The 27,803-nt window shown below is 38.0% G+C and overlaps 1 protein-coding gene across 1 annotated transcript in view; it reads right to left on the bottom strand.

Moving 5' to 3' along the window:
* The window catches only part of LOC150080152 (sodium/potassium-transporting ATPase subunit alpha-like), a 379,958-nt gene that overhangs the window by 291,215 nt on the left and 60,940 nt on the right, over positions 1 to 27,803 (bottom strand). The window contains exon 2 of the mRNA XM_090380992.1: positions 2,260 to 2,421. Coding sequence (XP_090237118.1) covers positions 2,260 to 2,421 — 162 coding nt within the window. The remainder of the gene's footprint in view (positions 1 to 2,259; positions 2,422 to 27,803) is intronic.

Below are 27,803 nucleotides of genomic sequence, written 5' to 3'. Positions count from 1 at the left end.
TGAATCATTGGATTTTTCAGATTGAGAATTCAGAGTGACTGCAGATGAAAGGATATTCATGCATTACTATGTCTAGCAGCACAGAACATGTTGCTACAAGTAACAACTTGTTATAATGCCGGAATAACTCAACTGCCACTTTATGGCAATGTCACAAACACCTTGACCACACCCCTACCATCACTTATGCTGATGACCTGGTTCTTCTCTTTCCTGACAAGTCTCGCCTAGATTTTGAACAGAGCCAACAATAATACACTTCATAATCTGGAAAATTGGGCAAGTTATAACAAACTATGTATATCCCCAGTCAAAATGAAAATGATGATATTCCGAAGTAAACTCAAATAGAGAAGACCACCAAATATCAAAACTGAAGGTAAACAAATTTCATTAGTTGCTAACTACTTGGGCATCCTCCTGGATGATTGACTAAATTTTACTCCACATATTAACAATCTTTTTATAAAGATCAAGAAATTTACAGCTGCTATTATGAGAATTAGCTGTACCAAGTGGGGCCTGAACAAGAAAACAGTGCTTTAGTATAATGCGGTATTCATTCCAATTGTTTTTCTTTGTATCCAGAGCCTGGTTCCAGAGGGCTACTTTAGTAAAACTAAAAGCTACACTGCTCTCCTTCAGCAATTCCTGATTCTTGCCATGCTTCAGGCTTGAAGAACAGTATCCTCTCAACCTCCATGTGATATATAAAGGCTTTTTGTACAGAATAAAGCATGCAATTCCAACTGAAATTTTAGGTATTATCTGCAATGTAACAGTTGATATTAAAAGAGAAAAACACCGCACCTGGAGCGAACAACTAAAAATCTGGCAAACAGCAAACTTGTTGGGATACTAGTGTTACAGGGCAGGTTACATGCTCATTTATCTCTTAAGTCACGTTTGCAACAAAGAAAAATGTAAACTACTGCTTCTCTCTCTCCAAATGTAACCACCATTATCTCTTAACAGGATAGGGATCCGTAAATTCTAAATTATTCCAATTAGGCCTTATCAATGGTAATTTATGCTCTTGTGGTGAAGAAGAAACATGGTCTCATATATTTTACCTATTGTATTACTGCAACAATTATACTGATTTAAGAAATAGTTTATAGAATTTGGTGATAGGTTATTCTGAAGGTAATGATTAAGTTTTCACAACATACTTTCAAGCCCTACAACAATTCTCTACTGAAGTTTATAACAAAGGAAATTCCTGCTTCCTGGTACCTCTACAACACAAATTCAAACTATGACTACAAAATAGTCTTCTGGATTTTAAAATCAACTACTTCATGTTATTTTGATGCTCATATCTACTTATTTAACCTGCCATGGTGACTCTTATTTCATGCAACAGTTTGCTGGATGTTTCATGCCTGAGCACAACTATTTATTAAAATCCATCTGCGAATGTTCTCTTGGATCTTGGGTTTCTTTTTTACCTGCTGATAACTATCAACTGATGACTGTAAATGCTGATTTTTTGGTGCTGACTATATAATTTGCCTCCACTTTCTATGAATGTTACACTTCTTAGTTTAATTACCTACTTATGACTACCTGTTGACAATTTCCAAAATCACCAACAGGCAGTTGATGATTTCAAAATCCATTTTTAATGTATAGCCTTTTTAATTATGATAAATATGAAAATTTTAAATTTTGGTTCAATTTATTTTGTTCAGTCCTATTATTCACTGGCCTTATGACAGGATTCCATAGAAGAAACAGAAATGTAGCCTACTGTATAGAGGTTCAGTAACTGATTGTAAATAGGCAGCCTGATAATATGTAATCTTCAAGCATTTCAATAAACTGTTCCCATTTCACATGAAAAAAAAAAAAAAGTTTTCTTCAATTTAATTATTTATTTTATCAGTATTTTATGGCATCACATAGGTTCAATTATGCAACATGCTGAAATCTGTACTGACCTTACCAACTACGGTCATACCAAAAATTAAATATTCCAGAAGTGAAATTCAACCACCATAACATTAAAAAAAACCAACAAAAACCATAGTCAGCAGTCCATTATTTGGTTTGATCTATTTTAAAAAATATCACTAGAGTGCACAATTATATTAAAGTATTTTACCCAAACTAATAACATCTATACTAAACATAAATAATAATCCAGTGCTTCATATTACAACAAAAACATGGAGAAAAGCCATTAAGTGTGGGAAATAAAACAAAAATGCCATTATTACAAAAAGAATTTGCTAAAAGGTAAATAAATATGCATACCATTGAAACTTCCTGTTTGAGTTCATCCAAGTCTGGCTTTCCTTTCTTACCCTTTCCTGCAGCTGGCCGCTTTCGCCATGACTTAGGCTTTCCATCAGGAGTTCTTCCATCATCAGGAATACTTGGTGTAACAGCTACACGGTAGCTGTCAGACCGAGCAAGCTGCAGAAAGAGAAAAAAGTAGTATCAGGTAACCATATAAAATAAGCTGAATAACATTTCTGATGCCATTCATTGTTAGCAAATGAGATAAATAAAAAAATTAAACAGATTATGGGATCTTAACAAGGATTTATCACTTGTGAATATTCTATAGTATTCAGTTTAAATCAAAATTATTTTGGCCTAATTGTTATGACTCCTTTATAAATAAAAAAAAAAAGTCACATTTTTATAAAACCATTTCCTTTTCAAAGTAGTTACTCCCAGGTTGAAAGTTTAAGGATGGTATATGAATCCAACAGATGTAATTTATGTCCTCATGCTAAATATGAACCTAAGGTGGGCTGTTTTATGGCTACATAACTTATCTTTACTGTCTGATAAGCAGGGGGAGAAAAAATAATCAAAAAGTACTAACAGACTAACAACAGGAAGTTCTGCAAAAAAGTATTCTTTTAACATATTGGTTTTAAGAAAAACTAAACTTAATCTACTAGGTAGGCCATATGTCGGTTTACCAAGAAATTATCTGCACTAATTTAAACATCGAAGTCAATTTCATGCCCATATTACTTCATTAATATAAGCATTAAACAGCAGCGTTTAACAAATTAAACAGTAATGATGACTCATTACTGTGCTACAAGTTTACAGTTAGCCTGCAAATGTGTTCAATGGTAATTCCATACATTTGAAGAATTCCAACCATATACAGAGTAATACAGCTTGGCTGAGGTTGAAAAACATTTGCAGCTCAGTGAATGCTGTGTTAGATATGTCACATTTTCTTGTGCCTTCGCATAAATAAGAACAAGTAAAGAATTATGATATAATTTAAGGTTTTAAATTTTAAAAATTACCCATAATAAAAATTAAAGGTATGGATTTTTGAAACAAACTACAAATAGCATTTTCTTATACCATGAGCTGTGACTAGGAAATAGTTCTATGCTGATATTTCATGAAATCAGTTCTTTTTCACTTCCTCAGAAAAGACTGCCAAGAGCTTTGGGCAAGTAAATCAGAATACCTTATAATAGGGAATTTTAAATTTCCAGATATTGATTGGAACTGGTAGCTTGACCACTCACACAGTAGAAAGACTTGTTGGTTTATTGAATATTTTTTACACCAGCATATAACAAGAAAGCAATACTCTTGTTCTGATTATCAGCAATTATCACAGAGTACTGATGTGGGATTTATCTAAAGATGTAACTACTGTAAAAAGCAAAGGGAAACATTCATTCTTTCATAAAGATGACTGGAGATTAAGAAATGTATCAGGTGGTCTCTCAGTTTTTAAATTCTAGTCAGTGGAAACAACTGATGATGTTACCAACAACAAATTCTAAATGGGAAGTAACTGTAGAAGTTATTATGCTTTTTATACCAATTAGGAGATACTGTTCAAGATTTAGACCTAAATGGAGGTCAGATGAACTGATGACATAGAAGAAAAATACATGGAATGCATTTAAAGTATCGGATAATACAAAGGCCCACAGCAGTTACAAACTAGACTGCAAACAAGTCACAAACAAGGTTAGGCAAGCTGAGGCAGATTAAGTCTCTAATATTAAGAGAAGTCACTGGCAAAGAAAAGGAGCAAAGACTTATGTAAACAGCAGCAGGAAGGAGATAAGTCGCATTGGTCCACTATATGTGAATAGTATAACAGTTGATAATCCTGCTCACATTGCTGACAAACTGAATAGATATTTTGCATCTACATTGAACACTAGTGTTTTTTTTTTTTTTAGGAATGGGGATGCCAGAATGCATCCAATTCTAACAGGAAGCTAATTGATTTTGTGATAACTGAGAGGAAAGTAGAAGGGAAATTGTTGAAGCAAAATATAAAAAGGCACCTGGAGTGGATGGGATCTATCAAATTATATTAAAGGAGGCCAGCAAACCTTTAGTTTTGCTGGCCTCCTTTAATATAATTTAGCCAAAGATCCCTTTAATATAATTTAGCCAAAGATCCCTTTAATATAATTTAGCCATCTTCAGCCAAGGATGCTCTCATAACCATGATTATGAGAGCATCCTTGGATTGAGGGAGCAGTCCCCATGGACTGCTGATGTGCAAATGTATGCCCTATTCACAAAGGGCAATCAAAGGATGACATCAAAAATTAAAGACCTGTTAGATTGGCTTCTGTTCCACAGAAAATTATGGAGTCACTGGTTAAAGAAGTAATGCAAGACCATCTAGACTTAAATACAGTCATACTGCAGTTATAGCTGGGATTTGTAAAGGGGCAATCTTGTCTGACCAAGCTGATTCTATATTATGCTGGCATAACAAAGGAACTGGATTCAAAAAATAATTTTGACATAATGTACTTAGATTTCAGAAAAGCTTTTGATACTGTTGCACATGGAAAGTTAACTATATAAATTTAAATGTTGTGGTATTAAGGGCAAGTTACTGCTATGGATAAGCAGATAGAATTAGTCCAAGAAGAGCAGTGCCCTTTATCAATGGACACTGCTCTTCTTGGACTAATGTTATTAGCAGAGTTCCCCCCCCCAGGGTTCAGTGCTTGGGGCCATTGCTGTTTTCTATATGTATTAATGAAATTGATGAAAGCATATCAGGCTTAATGTCTAAGTTTGCGGATGATACAAAGGTTGGCAGGATGCTTAATCACAGTAATCAGAGTATACTACTGCAAAAAAAATCTAAACAAATTAGGCAGATGGACTGAGAAGTGGCAACTGAAATTTAATTTTGACAGATGCAAGGTACTTTGTACAGGTAGCAGTAAACCCAAACGAATGTACCGGCTGTGTAGTACCACACTTGGGGTTGTTGAAAATGAAATATGCATTGGGAGGGGGGGGGAGTAATCATGCAGTCAGGCAGCCATTTTGTCATTGACTTACAAAAATGGGGCAAAGGGCCTTTCCTGTTACCAGGAAAGGCTTCAGTTTTGCAAATTAAAATGTCTGGAGACTAGGCACCTGTGAGGTGATCTGAATAAGGTATTTAAGGCTTTGAATGGAATGAATAAGCTCAATGCTAATGGAATCCTTCCTCTTGCTCAGACTATGCACATGAGGGGCATAAATCCAAACTGAAGGATGGTTGCAGCGTAAATTATATGTATAGAAATTGTGTTTGACTAGCAGGTGGAACAAACCATCTGGTTTGTAGGGGTGGGTAGTTTGAAGATATTCAAGGAAGAACTAAAACTGTAAGAAGGGATGGGCAGGTGATATGGAAAATGCTGTATAAGCTCGGCTTTCTTACATCATTTGTGACTACTAATATTAAACCTCAAAATATATTTTATGATATTTTCAAAAGTAATAAAATAACTGTAAACATTCTTCACTTTGTGGTCTATCAATGTATAATTTTCAATTTGTTTTCCTTTAATTTTCATTACTTGGCAAATTTATTTCAGATTTATGAAACAGCATGTGTATAAACTGAACAAGTTCAGTTTTTTTTTTTTATGACACTAATACTAATGTGTTTCCAAGAGTCCATTTTTAAATTTTATGGTTCAAGTAATGTAGGGTAAAATATTATCAGTGCACAATTTCTCACTTATTTTAATTATTTATTTTGAATTACTGTTACCGGATAAATTTTTTGAAGGCTTATATAACTGCGCATGGTCATAAGGAGATACAATTCCCTCTGTCTCTCTCATTTCATTATCCTGCTGATAGGTCCATACATAACACTCAAAAACTATTTCTGTCTCCCTATTCTCATCTCCTCATGGACATGGGGAGATGAGAATAGAGAGACAGAAGTAGATGGCTTCCTCAATTTTCTTCCTTGTTTTCCCTCAATCTCCTTCTGGGCCTCTACCTCTCAACCTAACCCCTTCATCAATCCCTCACTTCACAACACATGCCCAATCCAATTTTTCCTCTGCCTTCCAATTATTTCAGTCAAACATCTGTCTCACTCATCTCAAAACCTCCACATTTCTCAGTTTATCAATACATCATCTTTTCCATCCACCTCCCTATCAACATAACTTTTCAATCTTTCAATATGGTCCACTCTCAATGTGTACAACTGTGTTACAAAATGCCACACTCCATACCAAATAGTGTACCAACCTTTCCTTAAACCAATTCCTACTCTCCCACATGGTTTTCTTCACTTCTCAAAAGCTTTTTTTAAACTCATTAATATTCTTATTTCTCTGATGCTCTTTGCTTCTTCCACCATTAGGCTTTCCAAATGCCTATATTTACTCATCAGCACTCTCTCTCTCTCTTGCAATATTCAACTAAGCCTTTCTCCTCCTATTCTCATAATCTTTCCTTTGTCGTACAACCAAATCCTGCACCTTCAGAAGTAGATGACACTCATCAACCAGTGCAATACTACCACTTTACTTACTGAAGGCTTGAAATGGTGAACCATGTTTAGTCTCCAGAGCAAAGCTCAGGTAATCCCTCCATCTCTTCCATCAGTATGATGGATGTATTTTGAAGTTATGATGGCTATCATGGCAAGATCCAATCTTCCTAAATAGTCCAACAGACCGAACCTACTGTTACATTAGCTAGAGTATAATCTCACTACCTTTACTCTGCCAGATAATGACTGGAGGGAGTCTGACTGGTGTGTATGCAGGAGGCATTCTCAAGGCAACATTATGTCAAGGAGTTGGTTATATACTTGATGTATGTACGTCACACCCCTACCCCTGCTTATGTTGATTTACACTTTGGTTGAGCACTAGTATACTAGGTTCTGTATTTTAGGGTTTGCACACAGGGTTATAACTGGGGTTACTAATAGTGCCACCATCCTGAAGGTTGGTGCAGGCAGAGGATTTGGTTGTCAAAGAATGACTGGATTTACCCAAAATTCTATCCACTTGAATCAAGTGTCACCTGAATAACAGTTCCATCAGCATTTCAGATTCCTAGCCAGCAAGCCCTAGCTGCCATACCTGAGATAATGTCTGCAATGGCCTCAAGGACCTCTGTAGCATAAGGTAGTATATTCCATCATTGTTATTTTATATTGTACTTAATACGTAGTCTTATAGTTCTAATTATGCTGTTCATTTTTATTTTAATTTATATAAACAGTTTTTGTAGATATACGTAATACTTTATAAAACCGTTATTTCGTTCGAATATTGCAGGCATTGTTTTGTATATAGTGATAGGGAATTCAAATTTTTAATTGAGGTAGCTAGGTAGCTCTAGCGTATAATTATAGAAACAGTAATACGCTTCACTGTTTCTATTAGATAGCGTAATATTGACATTTAATTTAATTTATTGATGTTATTAATTTAAAATATAATGCCCCAAACTAGAGCAGCAAGGCAACGGGCACAAAGTGGCAGGAGTGCTGTGACTCGGGGGAGAACTGAGGGGGGGCGATTCTCCAACGCATAACAGCCTAAAAAAATGTGCAACTTGTGAAATGTTTGCCGAACTATCTGGAACGGAACATGATATTGCCATGGGGGATGTCTTTGTGTGTGCACGATGTAAGGAGTGTAAGGAAATCAGGCAACAACTCAGCGTTATGGGCCTATATGAGAGTTTGAGGGACAGGGTGGATGCCCTCGAAAGATCTAAATTGAGGGGCCCATCGGCTCTCAGCTGCCCACATAAACGCCAGAGCTTGCACTTGGTCATCACACAACACATCGGCAACCCCCAAGGCAGATTGCGCTGGTCCCAAAGGAACTAGTAGTTGTTGGTGACTCTATTGTCAGAGAAACGGGAAACATCCTTTGTAGAAAGGATAGATGGAACAGGACCAGGGTATGTCTGCCAGGGGCAAAGGTTGATGACGTTGTAGAGCAGATATCATCTTTTAAGGGCACAAAAGGTGATATAGTTGTACACGTTGGCACTAATGATATAAAGAGTAGGAGACCGGCAGAATTACTTAACAAGTACAGGTCACTGATGAAAAAAACCCTTGAATTAGGGTTGAATTTGAAAGTGTCTGCAATTCTGCCCAGACACGATAGGAGGGAGTATATGATGAGAGCCTTGTCGATCAATTCGGCCCTGGAAAGATTGTGCAAGGCTCAAGGGTAAAATTTTTTTCAGCCTGGACTGTACTTGTTAACAGGACAGACTGCTTCTACAGGGATGGGATACACTTAAATAGAAAGGGTGCAAGAATATTTGCTGATGCTATCGAGGCAGTGTTAGGTGGGTCGGAAAACTGATAGCTTGGGGGGATACAAGGACTAATAGTTTAACAGTAGCCGTAGGCAGAGGTGAAGGTGATTCTTGCACAACTTCTATTAGAATAAGTAGCGACCTGGAGCGAGGGGTGTTGGGGGTTTCAGGGACGGATGTCAGTCATCGTGAAACAGGTGGGTTTATGGGATGTGTTAGAGTGGCTGGGAATAGGTGCATGTATACCAATGCTAGAAGTATAGTAAATAAATTTGATGAATTTGAAGTGTTGGTCAAGACATCAAAGGCAGATATTGTTGGGATATCAGAGACGTGGTGTCACACAGATATAAGGAATGCCGAATTGGAATTTGGGGAGTACAATGTGTACAGAAAGGATAGACAGGATAGGAAGGGAGGAGGTGTTATGCTGTTAATAAAGAAAAACATAAAATCAGAAGAAGTGCATCCAGTTGATATAGATGAACAGTGCACTGTTGAGTCAGTTTGGTGTGACATAAGCACTGCGAAAGCAAAAATTAGTGTAGGAGTGTGTTATAGGCCTAATGACTCGAATGAGTACAATGAACAACTGTACAGAGAAATAGAGTGGGCTAGTAAATCGGAATGTCTTATAATTGGGGGATTTTAACTTCTCAGATATTCACTGGAACTTGTGGGTTGGGCACTCACACACTAGTCAGACTTTTGTGGATTTATTGGATGACTTTTTGGCAGCAGCATGTTCGAGAGGCAACCAGAGAAAGTAATACTCTTGATCTGGTTATCAGCAGTGATCATTCATGTATTAGGAATTTGCAGATAAAAGAACCACTAGGTGGCAGTGATCACAGTGTACTGACGTGGGATTTACTTAAAGATTTAATTACCATCAGGGGTAAAGGAAAGGGTTTTTGCTTCCGTAAAGGCGAGTACAGTGGTCTCCGACAGTTTTTAAATTCTGTACAGTGGGATCAACTGACGATGTTACCAACAGTAAATTCTAAGTGGGAAGCATTCAAGGAATTAATCGTGGAAGCTACTAAAAGTTTCATACCTATTAAGAAATATTGTTCAAGGTTTAGGCCTAAATGGTTAGATCCTAAATGGTCAAATGAACTAATGAGACTCGTAACAGAGAAGAAAAATGCATGGGATACATATAAATTATCAAGCGACTCAGAAGCCTATGACAGATATAAGTTAATCTGTAATCAGGTCACAAAGGAGGTTCGGCAGGCAAAGGCAGATTACGAGAAATCCTTGGCAAAAGATGCTAAGAAAAACAGCAAGGATTTCTTTACTTATATAAACTCTAAAAGGAAGGGGATGAATCTGATTGGTCCACTTGACATCGATGGTTCGACTGTTGATGATCCTGCTCAGATAGCAAACAAACTGAATGAGTATTTTGCATCTACATTCACACGTGAGGAATGATTAAGGTTTGAAAATGGCAGAAGGTTATCAAATTGTAGCAGGGTGCTTAATGATCTTGTAATAACTGAGAGCAAAGTGGAAGAGAAATTGTTGAAGTTAAATGTAAGAAAAGCACCTGGGGTGGATGGGATCTATCCAGTTATATTAAAGGAGGCGGCAAAGCAACTAAGCAAACCCTTAGCCATAATTATGAGAGAATCCTTGGACTCAGGAGAGGTTCCCACGGATTGGAGATGTGCAAATGTATCCCCAATTCACAGAGGGGGATCAAAGGGTGACACGAGTAATTACAGATCAGTTAGTTTAACTTCAAGGCAATGGTCAGGCCACGCCTTGAGTACTGCGTACAGGTCTGGAGGCCTCATTTTAGGAAGGATGTAGATTTGCTTGAGCGTGTACAGAGAAGAGCAACACGATTGGTGAGGGGAATGAAGGGATCCTCTTACCAAGAGAGGCTTAAGTTCTGCAAATTGCAGTGGCTGGAGACTAGGCACCTGCGCGGTGATCTGATTGAGGTCTATAAGGCCTTGAATGGGTTGAGCACACTGAATTCTGATGGGATCCTCCCACTTGTTCAGAATACGAACCTACGGGGACATAAGTTCAAATTAAGAAAGGATAGATGTAGAATAGATGTGCGGAAATTTGCCTTTAGCCAGCGGGTGGTTAATTGCTGGAACAAACTTCCATCTGTCGTTGTGGAAGTTGATAGGTTAAATAAATTTAAGGAGGAACTGGACAGGCATTTGGAGGGTATGGTGTGATTTTTTTTTTTTTTTTTTTTTTGCCTGATGCTGCATAAGCTCCTACACTTGCTTTCTTGCATCAAGTGCCACCACTACTACTACTACTACTACCACTACTACTATTTCTGTTCCGGGTAAAATAATGGAGTCGCTGGTTAAAGATGCATTGCAGGATCATCTAGACAAGACTGCAGCAATAATTCAGACACAGCATGGGTTTGTTAAGGGAAAGCCTTGTCTGACAAATCTGATAGGATATTATGATGTGGTTACAAAGGAACTGGATGCAAAAAATAATTTTGATATTATATATTTGGATTTCAGGAAAGCTTTTGACACTGTTGCGCATGGAAGACTATTGTACAAATTGGAGCAAAATGGTATTAAGGGTAAGTTGCTACAATGGATAAAAGGATGGTTAAGTGTGAGAAGACAGAGGGTGGTAATCAATGGGTGCTGCTCTTCTTGGACTAATGTTATTAGTGGAGTCCCACAGAGTTCGGTGTTAGGTCCACTGTTGTTTTGTATATTTATCAATGATACTGATGAAGGTATATCAGGCTTAATGTCGAAGTTTGCAGATGATACAAAGGTTGGCAGGGTTGTTAATGACAGTAATGGCAGTGTGCTACTGCAACAGGATCTAGATAATTTGGGCAGATGGGCTAAGAAGTGGCAACTGAAGTTTAACCTTGACAAATGCAAAGTACTGCATATGGGTAGAAGTAACCCCAGAGAAACGTACCAACCGTGTGGTACTACACTTAAGGTGGTAGAAAATGAAAAAGACCTGGGAGTAATTGTGCAGTCAGATATGAAGTTCTCTGAGCAATGCAGACAGGCTGCCAGGGCAGGTCATGGGGTTTTGTCAATGATATATAGGAATTTTGCTAGCAGGGAAAAGGAGGTGATTATCCCTCTGTATAAGGCAATGGTCAGGCCACGCCTTGAGTACTGCATACAGGTCTGGAGGCCTCATTTTAGGAAGGATGTAGATTTTTTTGAGCGTGTACAGAGAAGGGCAACAAGATTGGTGAGAGGAATGAAGGGATCCTCTTACTAAGAGATACTTAAGTTCTGAAAATTGCAGTGGCTGAAGACTAGGCACCTGCGCAGTGATCTGATTGAGGTATATAAGGCCTTGAATGGGTTGAGCACACTGAATTCTGATGGGATCCTTCCACTTGTTCAGATTATGAACCTAAGTGGGCATAAATTCAAATTAAGAAAAGACAGATGTAGAATAGATGTGCGGAAATTTGCCTTTAGCCAGCGGGTGGTTAATTGCTGGAACAAACTTCCATCTGTCGTTGTGGAAGTTGATAGGTTGAATAAATTTAAGGAGGAACTGGACAGGCATTTAGTAGCATTAGTAGCATTAGTAGAGGCATCTGATGCAAGAAAGCAAGCTTATGCAGCATCAGCCAAAAAAAAAAAAAAAAACCCACTTCCACTTCACCCCTCTGTTCAGTTCAAAATACCTGTCCAGCTGAGCCTTAAACTTATTTAGGCTATCAACCTCCACTACAAGGGATGGAAGTCTGTTCATTTTTTTTTTTTTTTTTTGGCTGATGCTGCATAAGCTCATATATTTGCTTTCTTGCATCACATGCCACTACTACTACTACTACTATTTTCTGTATGATTAATTTAGCTTCAAAGATGATACTTGTGCACATATCTCCTCTGATATTCACAGTGAGACTTGGTAATTTGGAATCTCCTCTTTTCAATTTTCTCTGGCTTAAAATCTCTACTCCATTCTGTCAAATAAATTCATCTGTTGCCTTTTTGTTCTCCCAACTCCACTAATCACTTGCAACCCTGACCTCCTTTCTCTGGAAGGAGGTCAGGGTTGCAAGTGATTTGTTAGGAAAGTTGGACTTTCTCCAGTCCAACTTTCCTAACAGTGAGGTAATTTGCCTTTATTATTTTAATGCTCACAACTCCAGCTGGCTTCCGTTCGAGTCGCACTGACCCAAGTGGTTGAGATGCTGAGGCTTTAGCAATCATTAATGACTTTGCACAGATCTTTCAATATACTTAACAAAGATCCAGAGTGTGTTGGCTGTGTGATTAGCCAACACACTCTGGCTCTTTATCTCACAAACAACCTCCCAAGCACAGTCAAAGTGAGTTGTCCTCTGGGCACCTCAGATCACAAATTATTGATGGTGTTTTCTCCAGTGGAGGCTTTCTCTTGTGGCCATTCTCAGCCTCGCATTGTTTGGCATTACAAGGATGTGAAATCGGATGACCTGTGAGATTTCAAATCTTCTTTTCCTTCCTTGGTTGGATTACTGTTTTAATTCGTTTGACGTCAATGTTTGTTCAATTGTGTCAGCAAAATTCTGGTAGGAATGAAATCCTTTATTCTATACTCACACCTTAAAATCTAGACCTTTATCGAAATCTTGGTTTTCCAATAAATGTGCTAAGGCTGTTCAAGATAAGAACGATGCATATTGCAACTAGCTTGTTGTATCCAAATCTCTGGGTTCATTTTCTGCCTACATGAAAGATGACAACAATTGCAAAGCAGTTGTTAATCAGTTCAAACTAGATTTTGAGCAGGCTAAATGTAGAAAACTTGCTGCCTTTTTCAAATGGTATTCGGGCATTCTATTCTCTTGCCAAAGCTACTGGTAGCAACTTTTTCCCATCTCTACTCCAACTTCTGTTGAAAATTGATGGTTCTATTGCCACATTATCTTTAGCTGAGAAAGTCAAACTACTTGCATCCTTCATATAATGGGTACCAGCTTAATTTTTTTTCCCTCTCCATGCTCAGCACTAGTGTACTCCCCCCCCCCCAATCTGGAATGGGACCTCAGAGGAATCTGGCTCACCTTTTCACAACATCAGATGAGTCAGAGACTCGAATTGAGACAGCACGAGCTTTAATGGAACTGGTCCACCTTCCCAAGGTACGGATGAGTACCCAGAACATTACACACCACTCACACAAACCTACATTACTCTCAAAATCTGGCCCTCTCACAGCGGTATTGTTCTTCACAGAGATACGAGGCGGAGTTGAACAGACATTCTTGGAGTCGCCCCTTACAAAAACATGTCCACACACACACACACACACACGTACTTTCATTCATTTCTGAGAAAAACTTCCTCAATCCCAACACTGTGACCTGGCTAATCCCTAACTTGGAAACCACCTACATTATAACTGGCCACAATTCAATTAGGGCCATTTTAAAGTATCTGGGACGGGACTATGATGACAAGTTTTTTTGCGGTGAGGCAGAAGATTGGATCCATCTCATGCAGAACTGTAATATTTATCTTGATTTCAGAAACCAACTTCTACTGTCTAACAATCTTACCTTGCTTGAGACTTACCATAACCTCATCAAAAGTAAAGAGGCATTCACTGCTCTTCTTCACTTGAGCTCAAATCGTTTTTTAAGAGGAGATCGCTGCTGACTGTTGCTTTCACCACTCATCAATAAACTAACCTGCTAGGACTGTACCCGCACACTAGACTGCTGACACTGGGTTTTCCTAGTGTGGGATTACTTAGTCTTTGACCCAGCCCTTGCTAACCCCTTTTGGGGTTAGGATTGTGTAGTCACTTGGTGACTCTGCCAACCCCCCCCCCCTTTTCTAACTTAACTGCTGTCCTGTTTTCTCAATTTTTAACTATTATCCCTTCCACAGGGCTCTCCACCCTAGTGGTTTCACACTCCTGCTCACCTGAGGACATCTTCTGTATGTCTCCTCCTTTCCTTCTACTTTACATCCAACTCTCTTAATCCCCTCCATTTCTTTTCCTGGGCTCATTCCTTCCTTTGGCTCCATCAGATGTCCTTCCTACTTTCTTGGCCTGGCTCCCTGTGCCATGGACAGATGCTTGGAGGTGCCTTCCTTGGTGATCATGCCTCCCAGTAATTAATTAAGTGGCCAGATGAACAACACATCAATACAACTCACACTCATCTGGCTTTGCAGAGTTTTGCATCTTCACAGTGTCACCAATTGCAGTTTTGTGGGGAACCACTGGCACTGCCCAACAAACACTATGTCCACTATGCATGCATCCTACTTTATTCTAATTCTTGTACTAACGTACTTGGTAAACCACTGCCTACTATTCCTAGTATACTCCATGTCAAAATAATTTGAACAATCTTGATTGCCAATATTCCTCCACTTGTTCTCACACCTTGTGCTTACTCATGTTCTGTGTTGCCTTCTTACACTTTCATATTCCACTGGTATTTCTCCTTCTGCTTGGAAGTTTGCTCATATCCAGTCAGTTCTTAAAATGGATGATAAATCCCTCCATTCCAATTATTGTCCCATTGCACTTACCACTACTCTTTCTAAGTAATGGAGAATTCCATTAACCACGAACTACTAAACTCTCAGAAACTATCTGATCAATGGTCTGTCAGTGTTGATCCACTGGCTAAATGTTACCCATATATAGACAAATTCAATAGAAAAGTTTTGTGAAACTTAAGCAGTTGCTCTTGATCTTTCTAAAGCTTTGGATATGAAGGCCTTCTAAACACTGCTTCCATCTTATGGATTGATACTTATTTTGTAATTGGGTACCTAGTTTTCTCCCTGACCTTTCACTGCAGGTGATGGCTCTCTGTCTAACCTCTCCACTAATGCTGGTGTTCCCCAAGGTTCAGTTGCTTCTCCCGCAGTTTTCCTCTTGTATAGTAGTAGCAGCAACTGATGCTAGAAAGCAAGCTTATACAACATCGGCAAAAAAAAAAAAAAAAAAAAAAACCACTTCACCTATCTATACCCTCCAAGAATGTCTAGTTCTTCCTTGAATTTATTCAAACCATCTACTTCCACAACAGATGGAAGCCTGTTCCAATAATCAAACACCCGCTGGCTGAAGGTAAACTCCCGCACATCTAACCTAACCATCCTTCCTCAACTTGAATTTACACCACCTCATGTGTGCAGTCTCAGCAAGAGGAATGCATTAACATTTAGCTTACTGAGGCCATTCAATGCTTTAAACCTCAATCAGATCTCCCTGAAGGTGCCTAGTCTCCAGACAGTGCAAATTGCAGAACTGAAGCCTATCTAAGTAAAAGCACGCTTTTGTTCCCTTCGCCAATCTGGCTGCCCTGCTCTGTACCGGTTCCAGTACATCTACATCCTTCCTAAAGCAAGTTCTCCAGACCTGTATACAGTACTCAATATGCAGTCTAACAATGGGCTTGTACAAGGGGTATAATCAACTCCTTATCGCTGCTAGCAAAGTTTCTGTATATCATTGAGACAACCTAATGAGTTGTCCTAGCAACATGTCTGCACTGTCAGTGAATTTAATATCTGACTGCACAATTACTCTCAGGTCTTTTTCATTTTCCACTACCATGAGTGTAGTACAGAGTAACTGCCATTTCTCAGCCCATCAACCAATTTTTTTCTAGATCTTGTTGCAGCAGCATACAGTCATTAACCACCATACCAACCTTTGTATCATCTGCAAACTTAGACATTAAGCCTGATAATACCAAGTATATTAAAGTAGCACTGCTTAATTTCCAGCACTCATCTCTTGATGAATCCACTTGGATGTGATGAGTTATAGAAGGCACATAGTTAATAAGAGTGAGAGACTTACTTTTACTAAATCATTACTGAAGTCGTGGTTCAATTTAAATTTAAAAATTAAACATGAAATTAATTTAAACCCATTAAAATATGCACATAAGAAGGAAATGTACATTCCATTCCACGGTTGTCTATTAAAATCGTAAAGGTGGGGATAACCTTAAATAGCTTAATTATTAATAAAAAGCCAATAGTTGTGCACAAGCAACTTTTGATATTCGTCTTCGGTTAGCTTTGTGAGAAGAGGAACGTGAACATTATTAATAAGAAGAGCTATTACCGGGGATGCAATTCAGAGCACGTGGGAACTTTATTTGAGGCAAGTCCCAAATAAGGGAGAGGTTGATTGGGAGTTTTGTGTTTAACACGTTCAATGATGTGTGTTGACGTGTATAAGGCAATTGTTAGGCCTGGCCTAACAACTGCCTTATACAGGATAATCACCTCCTTTTCCCTACTTACAAAATTCCTGTATATCATTGAGAACACTGCATGACCTGTTCTGGCAGCCTGTCTGCACTACTCAGAAAACTTCATATCTGACTGCACAATTATTCCCAGGTCTTTTTCATTTTCTACCAACTGTATGGTACTAAGTATAGTACCACACAGTTGGTACATGTCAATGTTCAATGTATTTGTAAATGTTCAACTGCAGTTGCCACTTCTCATCCCATCTGCCCAACTTTTCTAGATCCTGTTGTAGTAGCACACTGTCTTTAATGTCAGAGTTTGATAAACTTCTGGCATCCCCTCCCCTAAAGAATTCCTCATGTGCAAATGTAGATGCAAAATACCTATTCAATTTGTCAGCAAACCTGAAAAGCTTTGAGTGCAGAGGTCAGCTGGGAAAGTCATGGCATCCATCTTCTCCAATTCAGAAGATGAAATTATGGTTTATTTTCAGGGACAAGACACTACCTATCAATGCTGAGTATTATTCTAACCTGCTGAGACATTTCTGCGAGGACTTAAAGTTAAACAGGTGTGGGAAATTGGCCAAAGGAGTCACCTTGCATCAAAACAATGCACCAGTGCTCACAGCATTTGTGACTCGGGCAACACTGCATGACTGTGAGTTCAAGCTATTAAATGACCAATCCTATTCACCAGATTTGGTTCCATGAGACTATTTTCTATTTCTGAATCTCAAAAATGACTTGAAAGGACTGAAATTTGACAGGGACAAACAATGCTGTGATGGATACAGTGAACAACTGAGTTGAGTGAAAATTTTTAAAATTTAATTTGAGCAGGTAATAAAAGCTAGTGGATTGTGCAAAAAAAGTGTGTTGCCTTAAGGGGGCCTATGTTGAAAAATAAATTGGTTTTCACAATTTTTTTTAATTAAAATCCCAAACACGAGAGGTATTAGAACCTATAGTACTTAGTACCATGCTTGGGTTGGAGGTTTGAGAAGACAAAAGATATTTGTTGACATTAGACTTGAACTTCTGTAGACTGTAATTTTCAGGAAATACAGTATGAAGGAAGGTTGTTCCAGAAAACGCGGTTCAATGAATAAACGAGGAAGATGAAGTTGTTCATAATTTTGTCTAGAAATCGGAGTGTCACCAAAGATAAACATAGGAGCAGAAGAATCCTTTTTTATTATTATTATCAGCCATATGGTGCAAGAAAGCCTGAGGCTTATGCTGCACCAGCCAAAAAAAAAAAAAAAAAAATTCCACGAGAAGTACAGCATTGACCTAGATGACAGAAGACAAACACAATTTTAAACTAAAATAAGATAGCTTGTTCTAAAAGATGAAATTCAAGTTCAATATAGCTACATTCCTAAAGACTAGGATTACCAGATATAGAATACAAAACAGAAAAAACAAGGATATTTTTAGTTTTAAAACAGAGGACATTTTAAAAATTATATTTATTACTAAAAAATTACAATGCATATTAATCGTTACTACCAATCATTTCCAGTAAGTTTGGATTACAAAGTAATTATAAAATATTTTACAAACCATTTTCAAATTATAAGTAACCAACAAAAATTCAGTTTTTTCCATTTTATTTCTAATATTGCTCCATTGATTGCTAATTAATGAAAATACATGCCCTATGTTCCCATTGTAGGCAAAAATAGAAAATTTATATTGAGCAATTTTTAAAAGCTCAAAACTCTTGCCTTAGCATTGGCAAAGGCACATGATGCAAGAAAGAAAGCTTATATAGCATCAGCCAAAAAAAAAAAAAAAAAAAAAATCCTTATTTCACCGATCCACTCACTCCAGATGTTTGTCAAGTTCTAGCATGAATCTATTTAAGCTATCAACTTCTACAACAGATGGAAGTTTGTTCCAGCGATCAACCACCTGCTGGCTAAAGGCAAATTTCTGCACATCTATCCTAAAACCATCTTTTCTCAATTTTGCAAGATATAAAATAAGACTGAGTTTTAGAGGGACTGAAATTAACTAAGTTGTCTTTGCCCCACTGGAGATCGGCATTTAAGGAATTGGTAGCAGATATTCGAGAAGTTGAACATGATTCAGCAGGTCAAGGTTTCTTAATGGAAAATGGAATGCAATATGCTATTATCAGCAAAACAATGAATAGGATTTCCAGTCAATGGAAGAAGGTCATATACAAGAGAAAAAGAGTGGTGGGAAGATCTGAACCCTGGGGGACACCAGCATTAGTGGAGAAGTTAGAAGACAGAGAGCCATCTAATATCAACCTCAGTGAAATATGGCGTCTCCGTGGCCAGGTGGGAAGGAGCAGCAGTGAATAACACACGCTTCTTGATTAGACCGGGGTTCGAGCCCGTCACCACCAAATACGGAGGATGCGGAAAGGTCATGGAATGACCACCGCATATCCCGGAGCAATATGGCCTTAGTTGCTAATGCTCCTAAAAACCAAAAAACAAACAAACAAACAGTGAAATATCAGAGAGAAAACTGGATAACCAATTACAAAAAACAGTTTGCAGACCAAAAGATGGAAGCTTGTTTAGAAGAATGTTATGCCAAACACAAGATCGAAAGCCTTTGAGATGTCAAGAGCAACTGCTTGTATTTCACTGAACTTTTCCATTGAATTTGTCCATAATGGGTAACATAAGCTAGAATATCACCAGTGGATCGACACTGATGGAATCCATACTAGTGATTGTTGATCAGATGGAAGATTTCTAGGTAGTTTAACAGTTTGCAGTTAATTGATTTCTCCATTACTTTAGAAAGAGTAGTAATTGCAATGGGACAATAATTGAATGGGAGGTATTTGTTACCCTTTTTTTTTAGGAACTGGGTGGATATGAGCAAATTTCCAAGAAGGAAAAACACCTTTGGAATAAGAAAGTGAAAAAAAGGCAGCAAAGAACAGGAGTAAGGTCAGGAGCACAGGTTTTGAGAACAAGGGGAGAAATACCTTCAGGACCTGAAGCTTTCTTAGCATCAAGATTCGACAAAATCCTTCTGACATCCTTTTGACGGAAGATCACAGGAGGCATTGAATGGAGCGTGTTGGGAATGGTGGGAGGCGTTTTACCAAGATCATTAATACACAAGTGGGAAGAAAAATGAGATACTAGCAGGTCAGCTTCATCCTTGGCTGAAGTGACAACAGAACCATCTGATTTTGACAGAGGCAGGAGCAGAGATGGGCAAAAGTTGCTGCCAATAGCTTTGGCAAGAGACCAGAATGCTCAGCTACCATTAGGGCAAGAAGCAAATTTTCTACTCTTAGCCTATTCAAAATCTAGTTGGACTGATTAATAACTGCTTTACAATTGTTGCAAGGTTACAATTGGTGTAAGCAGAAAATGAAACTGAAGAATTGGAAACAAGCCAATTACGACATGCAACGTTCTTCTCATGAACAGCCTAGCACATTTATTGGAAAACCAAGGTTTAGATAAAGGACGAGATTTTAAAGTGGAGTGTGGAATAAAGGATTCCATTCCTACAACAATAATTTCACTGACACGATTTGAGCAAATGTTGAAATCACAAGTTTTCAAACAAGGAAAAGAAGAAAGAAATCTCTCAAGCCATCCCATTTTGCATTCTTGTAATGCCAAACAACACGAGGTTGGGAATAGTCATGAGATAAGAGCTCCATTGGAGAACAGACAATCACCAAGTTGTGATCTGAGGTGCCTAAGGGACCACTAACTTTGACCATGTATGTAGTAGTAGTAGTGGCATGTGATGCAAGAAAGCAAGTGTATGAGCTTATGCAGGATCAGCCAAAAAAAAAAAAAAAAAAAAACACAACCATTCCTTCCACATGCCTGTCCAGTTCCTCCTTAAATTTATTCAACATAACTTCCATGACAGATGGAAGTTTGTTCCAGCAATTAACCACCTGGTGGCTACTAAAGGCAAATTTCCGCACATCTATTCTACATCTGCTTTTTCTTAATTTCAATTTATTCCCCCTTAGGTTCGTAATCTGAACAACTGGAAGGATCTCACCAGAAATCAGCGTGCTCAACCCATTCAAGGCCTTATACACCTCAATCAGATTACCGCACAGGTGCCTAGTCTCCAGGCACAGCAATTTGCAGAACTTAAGCCTCTCTTGGAAAGAGGATTACTTCATTCCCCTCACCAATAATGTTGCCATTCTCTGTACACGGTCAAGCAAATCTACATCCTTCCTAAAATGAGGCCTCCAGACCTGTACGCAGTACTCAAGGCGTAGCCTGACCATTGCCTTATACAGAGGGACAATCACCTCCTTTTCCCTGCTAGCAAAATTCATATATATAATTGACAAAACCCACTCAAAGAGCTCCAAGTGATTAGTGGAGTTTTTTTTTTTTTATGTGAACCCCAAACACGAGAGGTATTAGAACCTATAGTACTTAGTACCGTGCTTGCGTTGGAGGTTGAAAAGACGAAAGAAGATATTTGTTGACATTGGACTTGAACTTCTGTAGATTGTAATTTTCAGGAAATACGTATGAAGGAAGGTTGTTCCAGAAAACGGCAGTTGAATGAATAAATTAGGGAGATGAAAAGTTGGTTCTGTGGGTTTGAAGTTGGACAGTAAATGGATGTTGGCTGGTGGCGGCACGTGTTTGGACTGTTTTGAAAGAGAGGGTGGGAATTATAGAAGCCAGTTCAGAAGAACAGTGCCCATGGAAGTATCTGTACAAGAGGCATGCAGCAGAAACAGTACGTCTATGAGATAGTTGGGAAAACAGTAGAGACACAATGAGGTAGAAAGATTTAAAGTCAGAAGATCGAAGAGAGGAAATTCCAACTTACCAAGTCTCTAACAGGAAATATCGGAATGGACATATACACAAGTATCACCTTTGAGGCGAAGAATCATTAACATTAGTAGAGGCATATGATGCAAAAAAGCAAGCTTATGCAGCCAAAAAAAAAAACACGCTCTCATTTCACCCCTCTGTTCTTTCCAAGTACCTTTCCAGCTCAGGCTTAAATTTATTTAGGCTATCAACTTCCACAACAAAGGATGGAAGTCTGTTCCACCAACCAACTACACGCTAGCTAAAGACAAACTTCCGCACATCAATCTTCCATCTGTCTTTCCTCAATTTGAATTTATGCCCTCTCAAATGATTATTCTGAGCAAGAGGAAAAATTCCATCAGCTTTGAGCATGCTCAAACCATTCAAGGCTTTATACGCATCAATCAGATCACCTCGCAGGTGCCTAGTCTCCAGACACTGTACAGTAATTTGCAAAATTTAAACCTTTCTTCATAAGAGCAACCCCTTGTTCCATTCACTAATCTTGTTGCCCTTCTCTGTACTCATTCCAACAGCTCTACATCCTTCTTAAAATGAGGCCTCCAGACCTGTATACAGTACTCAAGGTGTGACCTGACCATTGCCTTATATAAAGGGATAATTACCCCCTTATCCCTGCTAGAAAAATTCCTGTATATCATTGACAAGACACTGAGCTACTCTTGCAGACCGTCTGCACTGCTCAGAAAATTTCATATCTGCCTGCACAATTACCCCCAGGTCCTTTTCGTTCTCTACCACTGTCATTGTAGTACTACAGAGTTGATACTTCACTCTGGAGTTGAAATCATGCAGTGAATAATTTGGGCAACTGAGATGAGCAATAGTTGAATCAACCGATAACTGAGATTCTGTCAGAAAAAGTACATGGGGTTTGGCAGACTGCAAGTGGAAATGGACATTGTTGAGATTAGAATTGAGACCACATATATTTCTGAAATGAACTAGGAAGTGTTTGGGAGGTTTAGATCTTTTCGCAGATAAGCCTACTTTATTAGTTTGATAATTCATGGTGTATTCAATAGTAAGCAAAAGTGGGGGAGGGACATGCAGTATGAAGTAATGAAATTTTATGACATGGCATACACGTGGTAAGAATATACCCAGATCCTTGACATAACTTGGCCTCGTCAATGTCCCCCCCCCCCACACACACACACACTACTCTGACTCCCTCCAGTCACTATATGGAAGAGTAGAGGTAGCAATATTATACACTAGCTGATCCGGAAGCCTCCTAAAGGATTACCAACAGGTTAGGTCCAGTGTACTAACTAGCGGTCGGCCTGCGAACACTGTTTTAGAGCTGTACCCATGGAAAAATATGGCCTTAGTTGCTAATGCTCCTAAAAACCAAAATAACAACATAGCTGTACCCTCGAAATGTAAGGAAGATTGGATCTCGCAATGATGTTCATCATAACCTCAAAAGTCATCAGTCACACTGCATGATGGAAGAGATGGGAAAGGGTTGACCAGAACTTTGCTCTGGAGACTAAACATGGGTTCCACCACTTCAAGCCTCCAATAAGCAAAGTGGTGGTATTGCACCGGTTGATGAGAATCATCTACCACCTAATATTGCCTGGTAACACAGAGGGGGGGGGAGGCATTCCTCCACGTTGGTGTGGGTGAGGCACCTGAACTCCTGCTTACATTGGTTCACACCTGGGTGGTCAACCACAGTGTGCTTGTGCATGAAGGTTATACCCAAGATTACTAACAGTCCAGACTTTGCCAAAATTGAGTCCACTTGACTTGAATGTCATCTGAACATCAGTTCCATCAGCGTTTTTGACTCCTAGGTAGCAAGTACAGCTTGTCTGGCATATCTGGGAGAATGTCTGTGACAACCTCAAGGACCAGAATTAATAGCATTCCTTCTGTGAGAGACTATAAACTTTTCAACCTTCCCTTGTATTTCATGAAAATTACAATCTACAGAAATTTGTTTAATGTAAAGTTACCAAACATCCTGAATTTAAGTTGTTTGCCCCTCTCCCCATTGCAAATGTCCCTAATTGGACATGTAGCCTCCATACTGGCAAACATAATGCAGATGATCTGCACTGTTTTCTGGGAACCAATGGTTCAACAAAGTTTTTTTTCAGTAGTAAATAAGTTGTGGACATCAAAAAAAAGCACAACTGACTGTAGAAATGCTGAAAGCAATACTCAAGTTAAGTGCAATTTTGCTAATTCTTGTGAAGAATTTTACTACGAAATAGCAAATAATAAAGAAGTATTAAGAAAAATTCAAAAATATTTAATTTCTATTATTTATATTGTTAAAAGATAGATGTCTATGTATTTTTATCATTATTTCACAGAAATACCTATATTATTTCTGTGAAAAAAAAAATATAGGCTATATTTGTTTTTTTGTTTAAAAAGTGTGATATTTTATTTCATAGATGTTTAATTCAAAAGAAGTCATCATCATCAGCCATTTTCAATCCACTGCAGGATGAAGGCCTCTCCAGCAACTTTCCAGTTTCTTCTGTTTTCAGCACTGGACATCCATTTACTACCCACAAACTCATGAATTTCATCTATACATCTCCGCCTTTGTCTTCCAGGTTTTCTTCTAGCTCCTCTTGGGTACCATTCTGTTATTTTCTTAGTCCATCTGTCATGTCTTCGAGCTATGTGTCCTACCCAAGACCATTTTAGTTCTTTAGTTTTGATAAGAATGTCCTTTACTTGAGTTTGCTACCTAATCCATGTGTTTCTCTTCTTATCTAATAGCCTGATTCCCAATATAATTCATTCCATTCTTCACCGTGTAGTTCTCAGCTTCTCTTCCATTCTTTTGGTGAGTGCCCAAGTTTCACTTCCATAAGTCATGGTGGTTAGTATACATTGGTTCATTATTTTATGTTTCAGACAAACTGAGATATTGCTCTTCAGTATGTGACTATATTTCCTGAATGCTATCCATCCAAAATTTATTCTTCTCTTGACTTCCAGCCATTTATCATTATTATAGCTAATAACTTGTCCCAGATAAGTATATGACTCCACCTTTTCAATTACTGCTCCTTCAATCATTATTTCCCTTTCTGTGGCATACTTGTTCATAATTTCTTTTGTTTTAGCCATATTCATCTTTAGTCCAAAATCCTTACTAACTGTGCATAACTGATTAAGATTTTCCTGTAATTCTTTGGGATCGTGGCTTATGACCACAATGTCATCTGCAAATTATAAATGGTTTAGATACTCTCCGTTCACATTGACTCCTTTCTGCGACCAGTCTAATCTTCTGAAATCTTCCTCAAGGGCAGCAGTAAACAGCTTTGACAACAGACAATATTTAAGATATTGTCTCCTTGTCGAACTCCTTTCTCGATTTTAAATTTCCTACTGTCTTTGTCTAGTCTAATAAAGGAGGTAGCATTCTCATATATTTTCTTCAAAATCATAATATGTGGGGTATCTATGCCTTGTCTTTCCAGTGCCCAAAACATTGCCTTATGCTGTATGGCAATGTTTTGATTCAAATGCCTTTTCATAATCCACAAATGACAGGCATAATGGTGTTTTATATTCATTTGCTTTCTCCATTAGCTGTGATATTACGTGAAGGTGATCCATAGTTGAGAATCCTGTCCTAAAGCCAGCTTGCTCTTTCGGTTGATTCTCATCAAGTATTCTTTCTAATCTAGTAATGACCCTTGTGAACAACTTGTAGATGTGGGATAACAAGCTAATTGGTCTATAATTTCCAATTTCTGATTTATCTCCTTTCTTATGCAGCAAAACTATGATTGCATTATTCCACTGCTTAGGCATCACACCTTTTCTAATGCACTTTGTGAAGAGCCTTGCCAGTTTTTGTGTTGTCTCTTCCTCCCAATTTTAACAACTCTACAGTAACTTCATCTTCCCCCGGGGGTTTCTGATTCTTCATTTTCTTAAATGCATGTTCTACCTCATCAGGAAGAATATCGGGTATGTTGTATGTATTGCTACTTTGCAATCCATCTCCCCCACTGCTGGCTTCATTCCCTCACTCCTTGTATAACTCTTTATAGTAGTCTTCTGCTATTTGAATTATGCCTTCTCTGCTGTTTATAAGTACACCATCGCTATTCTTCAGTTTCAGTATTATTTGTCTTTCTGTATTACTGCTCATGGTTGCTGATTTAAATCCTTTGTTTTCCCTTAATGCTTGTTCTACTTTTCTTGTGTTAAACCTTCTTATGTCCTCTCTGAGTCTCTTTCTAATGGCTTTGCATACTCATTATACTCAATTTTTTCCTTGTCAGTGTTTATCTTGCTCTTCATTTTTCACCTTCGGTTCATCATAACAAGTGTTTCATGACTAATTTTTTCTTCTTCCCTATAGGTTTCTTGGGCTTTATCACTTTCGGAAAGTTGTAATATTCCTCGTCGATGTCTTGGTCCTGAGACTGCAGTAGCTCAAACTTGTTCTTAAGTTCCAGTACATACTGCCTTTTCTCCTCTTCTTTTATCTCAAAGACCTTTGTATTATTTACTCGAGTCAGTTTTTCCCTTTCCTACATCTATATCAAGTATATATCTTACACTTCTGTGGTCACTTCCAACATTTACCTTATTCAGGACGGTAACATTATTCACAACATCATTCAAAAGAAGTATATGTATCTAATTTATATTTTGTATATAATTTTTTTTATAAATTAAAAATTTTTAAAAATATGTGTATGTATATTGTTTTTTGGCGAGGGTTGTAAAATCGATGTCCCCCATTGGAAAACTACGGATCTGGTCACTTTGGTCTAATGTCAACAATTAACTCCCGTCTTCCCTGCCCTCCACCAATGGACAGTACTATGTTTTATAGATTCTAATACTGCTCGTGTTTGAAGTTCTCATAAAAGGAAAAGTGGCCTCACATTTTGGAATTTGAAGACCTGCTCACTGGGAAACTTCTCAATGGCCCAATCCACCATTGCCTTCAACATTAAAGTTTAAATGTTATGAAAATATATGTATTTTTATTTCCATTAAATGTTATGAAAATATATGTATTTTTATTTCCATTAAATGTTATGAAAATATATGTATTTTTATTTCCATAACATTAACTTTTTAACATTGCTACAATAAAAAATAAGAAAAGAAAGGCGCGAAAATATTTAGCACGTGTAACAAATTCAAGATGAACAGCTGTTGTTTATAGTTCAAGGCTTGGGAAAAAAAAATCTGACATACATTCAACACTTTGGGTATTCTACTTTCAGAATAACAAGTACACGTGTTGGGGGAAGAGGAAATGTGGAGGCGCAGGTCGAAAGATAAGAGAGTACAGCAATGTTCTTTTTAAGTTGTTTAAAAATGATATGAAGTTTACGACGCCCTATCTCTGTGTCCGTGCTATCGGTAAATTGGCTCAATGCGGAAGCGACTGAGATATCAGAATAATATGCAAAGATATGGCAAAGTCATTTTATAACCAACAACTTTCACCATTCGTGCGGTTTAAATTTTTTTCGTCATTATTATACCAAGAGTATATCATTCATGCCTTTAGCTAAGCACACAGATGAACTGTATTCTCTAGGCCTCAAAAGGAAACCAAGAATTGGTCAAGGGGAAATTTAACTCGATTAGCGTCCTCTTGGGTGCCGAAAGTCCGCAATTATCTAATCAAATTAAACGCTTTGCATTTTTAGATAAATATAGTAGGCTTATAAGATACCTGACTATTGTAACTATCGAAAAAAAATAACAATTACGTGGCATCATTGGTGTGGTGACGCTATTATTCATTTGAACGATAAATTAATCCAAGTTTCTCAAAATGTTGACTTTTCAATGCCGAATCAAGCCCATAATTTACATTTGAATTGAGCTAAGTTTCCGTATCAAATCTTGCAATCGAGATGTGTCTATGACTGAACCATTGAGCAGATTCAGCCGGAACGCAATTCTGATTGATAAAATTACTTTTAAAATTTTAAACGTTGTTCACGGCGATCTCAAATTTCGCAAACGATTTATAAAGTTTTAATATGGGAACTAAGTATTTCAACACTCGAGACAGTTACTTGGAACTGCACCCTCTTCAGGAATTGTCAAATTATGGTACAAGAAACATGAATAATACAATAATACTCAGCCTTGAATGGGCTGAGCGCGCTGAATTCTGATGGGATCCTTCCACTTGTTCAGATTATGAACCTAAGGGGGCATAAATTCAAATTAAGAAA

Source organism: Mastigoproctus giganteus, chromosome 9 (assembly GCF_048544385.1).
Source record: "Mastigoproctus giganteus isolate SK-2022 chromosome 9, ASM4854438v1, whole genome shotgun sequence".
In the NCBI taxonomy this organism is placed as follows: Eukaryota; Metazoa; Arthropoda; class Arachnida; order Uropygi; family Thelyphonidae; genus Mastigoproctus; species Mastigoproctus giganteus.
The sequence above is the reverse complement of the archived record's forward strand: the minus strand, read 5'-3'. Positions and strand labels throughout refer to the sequence as shown.